General features: G+C 35.7%; 2 protein-coding genes across 2 annotated transcripts in view; one reads left to right on the plus strand and one right to left on the minus strand.

The window, feature by feature from the left end:
* Positions 1 to 6,864, minus strand: part of LOC127875326 (tetratricopeptide repeat protein 8-like) — a 24,288-nt gene extending 17,424 nt beyond the window's left edge. The window contains exons 1-6 of the mRNA XM_052420316.1: positions 6,688 to 6,864; positions 5,629 to 5,810; positions 4,836 to 4,995; positions 4,536 to 4,670; positions 3,162 to 3,247; positions 447 to 645 (exon numbers count right to left, since the gene is read on the minus strand). Of these exons, the coding sequence (XP_052276276.1) occupies positions 447 to 645; positions 3,162 to 3,247; positions 4,536 to 4,670; positions 4,836 to 4,995; positions 5,629 to 5,810; positions 6,688 to 6,789 (864 nt within the window). The 5' untranslated portion in view covers positions 6,790 to 6,864. The remainder of the gene's footprint in view (positions 1 to 446; positions 646 to 3,161; positions 3,248 to 4,535; positions 4,671 to 4,835; positions 4,996 to 5,628; positions 5,811 to 6,687) is intronic.
* Positions 6,865 to 6,986: 122 nt separating this feature from the next.
* Positions 6,987 to 10,455, plus strand: LOC127875329 (protein cornichon homolog 4-like). The gene is made up of 5 exons (XM_052420322.1): positions 6,987 to 7,131; positions 7,753 to 7,821; positions 8,030 to 8,142; positions 8,941 to 9,081; positions 10,235 to 10,455. Exons 1-5 carry the CDS (start codon positions 7,057 to 7,059, stop codon positions 10,266 to 10,268), a joined length of 432 nt encoding a protein of 143 aa, XP_052276282.1. The 5' UTR covers positions 6,987 to 7,056; the 3' UTR covers positions 10,269 to 10,455.
* Positions 10,456 to 10,684: the final 229 nt, after the last annotated feature.

The raw sequence follows: 10,684 nt of genomic DNA on the forward strand, positions 1-10,684 counted from the left end.
AGAACAAGACACATTTAAACAAAAGGACAAAAGAAGACCTTGTAAATGCATGAAATGGCGGCCATAGGGATGGTCTTTCTCTTTTTTGACAGAGCAATACGCAAGGGAAGACTCCATTAAAAGGTGAATTAATTCTTATAATATGGTATTAAACAATTTGGGTAATGAACAATACAAGCCTCATCCTTGGAAAACTGGGTTCAATTCATGTGCCTAAAGTGATCCAGATTAGCATATGCGAAGGCAAATCAAAAACAACACTTTCCACTTTTATGGTATTTGCTTTTCTAATGAAAATCTCTTTTTAGCAAAATTCACTTTAAGCGGAAAGTGTTGTCCAAGATGAGCCTGCACAGACTGCACAGACTAACTTGAGAAGACACTTTACGCACAAGCATTAAGCCCGGACTTTCCAAAACCAGGCTCCCTCACTATTTAACCCTGACCTCATAAATGCGTGCAATTCCGGCCATAAGGCTGGTCTCTCCCTTGAACTTTTCCAGCCCCTGTTTGTAGAAGTCGACGGCCGTGAGGGGCTGGTCGAGGCGCGTGTACACCTTGCACAGGTACAGGTACGTGTCCACCATGTCCTGCTGCTTCAGGGACGACTTGAGCTGCTGCTCCGCATCGCGATACATGCCCAGTCTGCAACGAAACATGTCAACAATTATCATACATGCCCAGTCTGCAACAAAACATGTCAACAATTATCATACATGACCAGTCTGCAACAAAACATGTCAACAATTATCATACATGACCAGTCTGCAACGAAACATGTCAACAATTATCATACATGACCAGTCTGCAACAAAACATGTCAACAATTATCATACATGCCCAGTCTGCAACGAAACATGTCAACAATTATCATACTTGACCAGTCTGCAACGAAACATGTCAACAATTATCATACATGCCCAGTCTGCAACCAAACATGTCAACAATTATCATACATGACCAGTCTGCAACGAAACATGTCAACAATTATCATATTAGTTGTATAGCCATTCATGCCCAGTCTGCAATGAAACATGTCAACAATTATCATATAAGTTGTACCGCCATACATGCCCAGTCTGCAACGAAACATGTCAACAATTATCATATAAGTTGTACCGCCATACATGCCCAGTCTGCAACGAAACATGTCAACAATTATCATATAAGTTGTACCACCATACATACCCAGTCTGCAACGAAACATGTCAAAAATTATCATATAAGTTGTACCGCCATACATGCCAAGTCTGCAACCAAACATGTCAACAATTATCATACATGCCCAGTCTGCAACGAAACATGTCAACAATTATCATATAAGTTGTACCGCCATACATACCCAGTCTGCAATGAAACATGTCAACAATTATCATATAAGTTGTACCGCCATACATACCCAGTCTGCCATGGAACATGTCAACAATTATCATATAAGTTGTACCGCCATACAAACCCAGTCTGCAATGGAACATATCAACAATTATCATATAAGTTGTACCGCCATACATACCCAGTCTGCAATGGAACATGTCAACATATTATCATATAAGTTATACCGCCATACATACCCAGTCTGCAACGAAACATGTCAACAATTATCATATAAGTTGTACCCCCATACATAACCAGTCTGCCATGGAACATGTCAACAATTATCATATAAGTTGTACCGCCATACATAACCACTCTGCCATGGAACATGTCAACAATTATCATATAAGTTGTATAGCTGTACATGCCCAGTCTGCCAGGAACCAATATCTACAATGATTTTATGAGCCTTGCTCTCTGAAAATTAGGCTTTATGCAGTTGCGTTAAGTGTCATTCCAGATTAGCCCTGTGCTGTCCAGGGTTAATTAGGGACAACATTTTAGGCTTGTATGGTATTTTTGGTGTCAAAACAATGTCTTCTTAGTGAAAATCCAGTTAAGCCAGAAAGTGTCGTCCTTGATTAGTCTCTGAGGACTGCAAAGGGACAACAATTTACCTACAAGCCCAGTTTTCCCAAAATTACAATGTTTACACTAATTGCATATGAATCGACTGCTGTTTCGTTAAACTTTTTAGAAATTTTAGATACACATTTATATGAATATATATTTAAATTTCCCATTCGACTAACACTTTGTATATGTGATAAATTTGCCGAGTTGTGAATACAACTTGTTGTTTGTGATAAATTTCAATGGCGTTTGCCTAGGTGTGAATAAAACGTGTTGTTTGGGTATATTATCTTTACTGTTTGGTTTAAGAGCCTGATATATTATAAAACGATGAGACAGTAACCTATTTTTCTGTTTATCATACCATATTTTCCTAAAAATCTGCAAAACAATCCATTTTTTTTATATTTAAAATGTACAAATCCTCGCTGATTTTGCTGATCCTTCTTTTACACGTTGACATTCATGTATCAACGGCGTTAGAAAAGACAACACGAATAATCGCTTATTTTACACATTGTATGGAGAAAAAAAGTTGTTTGCACTACGAATGGGAAGAGTACACCCGCTTTATTTATAAACGTATTGAATTGGAGATCAGAAATGGACTGCAGCGACAAATTTAATCGAAGAACACACTTCATCGAATAGTTTGGAGACGCCATTTTGGAGATGACATTTTGATGATGGTGTCAATATTGACATAAGAGTGTTAAATCGTTTGTTTAAATAGTTGAGGATTAGCAAACAGTTATCATTTGTCTTGACTTTCTGTGCAACACTTGCGAGTGCAATGACTATATCAATATTTAAGATGTTTTTGTCCCATTGATGACGTCATTAAAATCTGTAGTGCGGGCTGTGGTGTTTTTTAACGTTTTGTGCTTTATGACTTTAAACTAGAATAAAATATGTACGTTCTTGGTATCAAATTGTTTGTTTTCTTGAACCTGATTTAAGTTGATAGAAATTGTTGACTTTATTGCAAATCCCACGTAACTCCAAACATTGACTGATATAAGAACTTCCTGTTGACCATTATATAAGAAAATATATCAGGCAACGTTATATCAGGCAGATATCAATGCGGTGGTATGATAAAAATTCATATATGACTCATTGTACTCCAGAATGCCTTAAAAAAATAATGTGTACGCATATACATAGCATGCAGTATTAGACAAAGGTAGCCCTCCCCAACCCCATGTTCATACCTGTAGTAACATTTGGCCAGCTGCACTTTCCACCACCAGTCCTTGAACTGACACGCCTCTGTGGCAAGGGCAGCTAACTCTAGGGCCTGTTTACACAAATACTCAGATGTTCAAGAGTTATTATCGTTAAAAAATATTGACCAAGAATGTGTAAACAGATAGAAAGAGATGTTCGTAAAATATCTACTGTATATCCCCAGCTGACTTACAAGCAAAGTTGTAAATTTGTTTTGTTTGGTTAAAACATAAATAAAATCAAACATTTGAGATAACTCTTGGAAAATAGGGCTTGTTACATGTTCAAAGTCCCATTACAGTTCACAAAGGCTTATCAGTGACAACACTTTCCGCTTTTAATGGAATTGAAAGAAACTCTTTTCTTTGTAAAAATCCAGTTTGGGCGGAATCATACCTGATTTACTGGTGCAGACTGCATATGCTAATCTGGAAGGACCCTTTACGCACATGTATTAAGCCCCTTTTTCCAAGAGCAAGGCTCATTTCAAGCAAGAAGCCCCTTTGACCATTGACCACCATAACCAAAGATGTATTCCTCTACTCCCAAGTATTTAGCGTACGAGCTACATGGTAGGTAAAAACGTTCTCTAGATATTGTTTGAAAAAAAGGTCCATGGACATACAAACCATCCATCACTAACTGACAAGTGCAAAGCATTATGATTCTTAATGGGGAGAGGGAATAATAACCATCACGCTTTTCAGTGCACTCGTTTATGAACATATAGTAATATTCCTCTACAGCTCTTTTACCAGTCATCATAATGATATATGCTGTCTTAAATCTTCATAGTAAAGTTTGATTTCAAAATTCAAAAGCAATACAATATTTAGAACAAAATGAAGCAGATACAAGATTAGTACCATGTCATGTGAAACAAGAGGAAGTAAAAGCTCTAAGGTGCTCACCTGAGAGTCTGAGAAACTTAATTGTACTCCATGGTACTGTTGACAAGGTTTCACAATAGACTTTAAAGGAAAACGGCAATAACAACTGCCGGGCATGTTTGTGAACAAATCACTCAAATTTTCGAAGTAATTCCAGATCATTTTCGTGTTCTGATTACCAGTACCGGTTGGTCACTTGGGCAGTGAAGTAATTCCTCAACACAAAGCACATACTGTCCAAATTAAGAATGCACAGTCCACATAAGAAAGTGTTCAAGTCCATAAAATGTGTCTATCATGTATTACAGACCTGAGCCAGTCATATAAATATAGAAAGCCACGTTTATTTGAGGCACAATAAATTCCAGATTGGGAAATAAAAAAACAATTAATATTGAAATGTCAAAACCTTGACAAATGCCTGAAAAACAATTGTGTTACTTTTAAGCCAACCCACTAGGCACGTACATTTCTGACATCATTCTCATGGTGAAAGATGTACTCAAAGAGAGCCTTGGCCAGTCCAGGACGTGCTGCATACTTTGACATGTTCAGGCGAGCCAGGTTAATGAAGGGACCATCAGGGGTAGACAACATGGAGGCCTGAAACATGAGAAGAAGTATAAACTTAGTTCAGTGACTGATAACTGCTCTCATAGAATCATTGGTAGGAGTAAAATTATCATATGAATAATGTTATAATAAGAATCTCAAAGAAGTTATGTATGTAGTTATGTGGATGAGCGGTAATGAGTTAAGACAACTAACCGTTCCCAGGCGGACATATCTCCCGGATGCGCTGGTGACTGGTCTTGCTGTGTGCGCAGTGCGGGGTGTCCGTATAGCCTGCTCCATTGTGCCAGGCCGTCCTCCCTGCGTACCTGGTCGAGCGAATCCAGTGACGGGTCGTCCGGACTGGGACATTGGCCTGAACAATGTTGAAATAAATCAGCACATTTGACAAGCACAGAAACCTAGCTAATACAAATGTTATGCTACATGTATTTTAGTGTCATTTGTATACTTTAAAAAAATGATCAGGGTTTTTTTTCACTTAAAATTTTTCTTAGCTGATGAACTGATCTACACAATTATAATTGTAGGCAATTAGCCTAGCACAAATCATAATGCAATTATCGTTCATAAGTAAAATTTATACAAGCCGGTAAATATGCTTATCTGAGAATCTACTTGCTTATTTGATTGTCTTTTGTCTGAATCTGGTTGGGTTTTTGTTTGTGTAATGACAGTACCAATCACCAGATCCTATTAACATTTATTGACTGCATATTTCCCATTTAATTCCTCTGTCCTGTTAGCACAATGGTTGGTAAACACAATCTGCACCTAAGCAAGTCTGCACAGACTTATCAGGGATGACACTTTCCGCCCAAATGGGATATTTGTTTCGGAGAGAACTCCTTTAAAATGAAAAATTCCATAAAAGTGTTGTCCCAGATTAGCAATTTCAGACTGCACAGTCTAATCTTGGACGTTACTTTAAACTTTATGTACATGTATTAAGCCATCTTTTATTCTTGAACAAGGATAATATGTTTACCTGACCCCCTGACTGACCCCTCCTAACCCCGCACCAGGGGTGCGGAGGGATGTGCCAGGACGTGCCACCTGGGCTGTGATGTTATCGTCCATCAACATCTCTGCTATCCCTTCTTCATCCCAGTCCACTTCATCAACATACACCTGGGCCGTCAGTGCCCTGGTCTTCAATGTCCATGTGGCCTGTAATCATTTGAGCTGCGTTCTGGAGAAACTGTGCGGACTGCATTAGCAGAAACAGTAGTCGCTGTCAGATTAGCCTCTGCAGGCTAATCTAAGACGATGCATTTAGTCCAATTTTCCCGGGGCAAGGCTCAGCGAAAAGCAACACATGAATGTGCATGTCTATAATTACAGGGCCAATGTCAGAAAATATTTGGGTTGAGGAATATTGATTAGTGATGGTAATGTCTGCATTTATCCTCTGTTTGAGCACAAGTAAAAAGGGTATGAGGAAAAGCAATACCTGTCTGATATCTTGCAGTTGTAATTTCTAATACTATTAAGTATGGCTTGAATATGATGAAGTTAAGGTGGTAGACTATCCTAATTGGAATTTCTGTATGCTTTCCCATTTGAGATAGTTCCACATTTCTGTTAAGTTGCAGATTTGATAAAAAAAAAATACTTTTAGCATTGTGTGTTGTGCTTCTTTGGACTACCTAGATTGAGGTAGTGTTAACCCTTGCAAAAGGGTCCCAAGCAGTAGGATCATTTAAAACTCTGTCAGTAAGAAGTATTTTGACAAAGTTTCTTTTGGTTGGTGTAAAGTTGTGGGTTTTGCATCTCAGGAAGTCCAGTGTGATGTTGTCTTAATAGTTTATTTAATGTCTTCTGATGTGTTGATGAAAATGTTTGGCTATGCCAACAATAGAAAGGACCGTTTCAATGCTTAAATAAGCAGATCATGAAAAACGATATAAACCTTGCTACGAAAATTGAAAGTTGTATGTTTGGGACAAGCTTTTTTCTCCAATATCCGGAGAAACACGTCCGGATATTGTACGGTTTCAAGTAAAATTAACTCATACGTGCCATTTCATTGGTAAGACAATACTACCTGGTCGTATGGATTTTTTTCTAGAAGCTGAGTACAAATATCAACGCATTGCTGATATTTTCGTCTTCGAAAGTAACTGTATGCTAAGAATAACGGATCCATCACTTCTGTTGTTTTCGTTGGAAACTGGAATGCATTGAGCACTTCCGAATGTCAAAGTATGATGAATTTTGAGATTACCCCCTCTTCCGCCACAACATATCGGCGAACATTCGGCCTATTCCGCCAAGCTATTATTTCGGTTCATCGTAACAATCCGGTCTCTCACAGGGCTGTTCGGATATCACCGACATTGAAACCACATATTTGATTGGTTAACGAACCGGCATCCAGTCAGGAAAATCGGGCTCATAGAATCGCTATATAAAAATGGGTGTCGACACGCCGTTATTTATATTTTCCTTAATAGACGAGGGATTTCTGTTGTTTCTTGTGGTTTATTTTGTATCCTTTGCTCGTATTATACTTATTTTAGCACATGTGCACACGATTTTATAGTGTCATTACTTAGATCATATTTCGGATATTAGTTTCGGACTGAATCTAAAGCTGTTGTTCATTGATAAGCTATGCTGCTAAAGATGAGACTCATCACGCTTGAATGCGTATCATAATACATTTATATAAATATAATTCTCTTCAAAAACTATACATTAGGAAACAGTTTTCATGATATTTATTTCTCAAAATTACATTATCCACAATTTTGTTTTATTCAAAGACCTATCAATATACAGCATGGACACCTTTTATTGATTTTAATGTGTTTAATAATGTGAAATTTACAAAGGATTTAAAATGTGTGCGTAAGACAAAAAATTGCATAAATAGCATAGGAAAACGGGACTTAACAACTTATTTCGGTATTTTTCCTATGTGAATGCAGGGCATCCATTTTTCCTGTTTTTCTTACTTTAAAGGTCTTTTTCTTAAAACAAGAAATATTTAACTTTTACTTGTAACACCTTCATCTTCATAGATTTCCAGACTTTTTGTCAATAAAGAATAACTTTAAACTTTTATGATTGTTTTTGATGCCTTTTTTTTTTCCTTAACATTGATCAGGTAATAACATTGTCTGATTTAGAGTCAGACTACCTGAATGCAAGGACATGCTGTGAGAAATTAAATTATGTAAGACAAATTGTATTTTCATCACTTCTGTTCATTCTATGTCATTAAACAGCTGCTCATTTTCTGGCTATAATTTAAGGTATGACAATAAATGAAATAATCAGGTTCTATAAATAAAGTTTATATAAAGATATTATTGTTATTCTATAAAAAAAGCTGTATTTAAAATTATGTTCCAAACCAACACAGTTACACTTTGCTATTTTAGTGGGTTTTCCCTGAGATGGTGCCGCAAGCTGTTCTGTCAGTGCTGCTGCTGTTCACAGGTCATTGGATACTGTTCATCTTGTATGCACCATGTACAGCATGGATTGTATACAGGTAAGTTTGTGAAATCTGAGTAATGTGTGTGCTTGTCGTACCACATTATGTACATTGCAGTTTGTCAGAAATCTTACCTAAAGTATTTTGAGCATATCAAAAAATCAATTTGGAAAATGAGAAATTGCACATTAAGATTAAACACCCTTTCATTGACAAATGAACATACATATAACAGGGTCAATCAAACTTAATAATAGGTAAATAAGCCTATTATAAGGTTTCACTAAAAAAAGAACACACCATAAAGCTCTTTAGTTTTAGACACGCATGTCCATTTTCTGGGTTGAACCAGTACTTGGTATTTTTAGAGAAGATTTTGAGAATGCTCACAGAGAAAAAGGATCATACCTGACAAATCCTTAGAGCAGACAGACTGTTGTAAAGGATCATACCTGACAAATCCTGAGAGCAGACAGACTGTTGTAAATGATCATACCTGACAAATCCTGAGTGCAGACAGACTGTTGTAAAGGATCATACCTGACAAATCCTGAGTGCAGACAGACTGTTGTAAAGGCATATTTAAAGAGCCTCGTTCTGTGAAAACTTAGCTTAATGCTTGTGCATGGATTGTCTTCCCAAGTTAGACTGTGCACAGGATAATCAAGTTGTCGCTTAGACTAGACTTTCAATTAGAAGAGACTTTCTTTAAACAAAAAATTCCATGAAGCATAAAATCCCTAATCTGGGATGACACTTTATGCACATGCATTAAGCCCGGTTTTTGCATAAAGCCAGCCATCCATTATGTTTTCTTACAATGCAAACTCAATCACTAGTAATGTTCCTTTGCAGATATGTTTCGAAGCCCTCCGGCAACATTGGAATCTTTGATCCTACAGAAATCCACAACAGACAGCAGCTGAAATTTCTTCTGAAGGAGAGTCTCTGTAAAATGGGCTTCCACCTGATTTTCTTCTTTGTTTACCTTTACATGTAAGAAACAACCAATTTAGGTGGTCAGTTAATTAGTTTTTCATGTGACATTTAGATGAACTGCTGTTCATTCTTTTGTTAATCCCATTCATTCTGTTTGAAATATCAGTAATTATTTATAGTTGTTTGCAGGATTTCTTTTTCACAGAAAAATTGCTAAACATTTGTAAAATGCAATCGGGTTTCTGAAGAAAAAAATCATTATTTTAGAGTAAAATAATTTTTTTAGTGACTCATACACAATTAATTTTATTGCAGTTTTAAGAAGCGACCAACTCATTGGATCATAATATTAAATTTGGGTAGATTATAAATATTTTTAATGCAAAATACCAGTCTAATTTTGGTATATAATTCTGGTACAATTGTATCTAAAAGTGACACACAAACATGTCAACTTCTGGTATTAATACTTGATAATTATTTCTATATAAATTTGTAACATAACTTTCACAATTTTAATATAAAATGCAAGGCAAAATATTATTGTTATCTTTTACTGTTCTCAAACTGATAAATACATGTGCACTGTGCTGTGAAAAATTGGGGGCTTAATCTATGTACATAAAACGTCATCCCAGATCCCAGCCTTTACTTGATTTTTGTTTTGAAGATACTTCCTTTTTTTTAAATCCATAATGTGGAAAGTGTTGTCCCTCCTTAGCCTGTGACAACTGACCAGGCTTATCTGGGGTGACACTTTATGCACATGCATTAAGTCCCCTTTTCAAGAAGTGCAGCTAACTTAATGAATTTCATGATGGAACTAGAAAGGTTAACATAGAGGATACTTGTTGGATTCGATGGATTATCGATTTTAATTCACGAGTGATCAGAGAAAATATATATTTTTTATGATCACGAGACAATTAAAATCAATATCGCACCGAATCCAACAAATTTTCTTTTTATTTTATGTTTTTTGTCACAGTTTATATACGTTGTTAAAGTGTTAACCAAAAGAATTTCGCTGAAATAATGACGTCATTTCGTCAAAAAAATGACTTCATTTTACAGTAAACAGTGAAAATTATCGATAATTTTCACTGATAAATTTCACTGTTTGAAACAGTGAAATTATCAGTTTAAATTCACTGATATTTCTCTATAAACCACCGGAAAGCATTAAATAAATGTTCATTATTACTTTCAGGATGATATACACCTTGATAGCCGGTGAAGATTAGAATGCATCTGGATCACCCATCAAACTTATCCACTCCGAAAATATCATTTTGCCATATAATTAATAAGTGTTTAACATCATCATAGTTTTGATTTTTTTCATGTATTGACCACAGGTGGAAGTAATGTACCCTGGAAAGTATATTCAAATAAATATATAAAATTATGTTTAATGAGAGAAAAAATGGAAAAAAAGCGAAAAAAAAAATCCTCACACTCTGATATTAAAATCATAACTTATGATTTTAATATCAGAGGGTGGGGATTTTTTTTTTTGTTTTTTTTTTCATTTTTTCTCTCATTAAACATAATTTTATATATTTATTTGAATATACTATCCAGGGTACATTACTTTTATTATATATATATATATACTAAATATATAAAATATATATTTTATTTATATATTTTATATATT

Source organism: Dreissena polymorpha, chromosome 3, assembly GCF_020536995.1.
Source record: "Dreissena polymorpha isolate Duluth1 chromosome 3, UMN_Dpol_1.0, whole genome shotgun sequence".
NCBI lineage: Eukaryota > Metazoa > Mollusca > Bivalvia > Myida > Dreissenidae > Dreissena > Dreissena polymorpha.

Excerpts from the sequence above, each read along its gene's own strand:
- LOC127875329 (XM_052420322.1), top strand. The coding sequence starts at position 7,057 with ATGGGTGTCGACACGCCGTTATTTATATTTTCCTTAATAGACGAGGGA. Across the intron at positions 8,143-8,940 it reads ACAGCATGGATTGTATACAG|ATATGTTTCGAAGCCCTCCG; the intron begins GTAAGTTTGTGA and ends GTTCCTTTGCAG. Across the intron at positions 9,082-10,234 it reads TTCTTTGTTTACCTTTACAT|GATGATATACACCTTGATAG; the intron begins GTAAGAAACAAC and ends TATTACTTTCAG.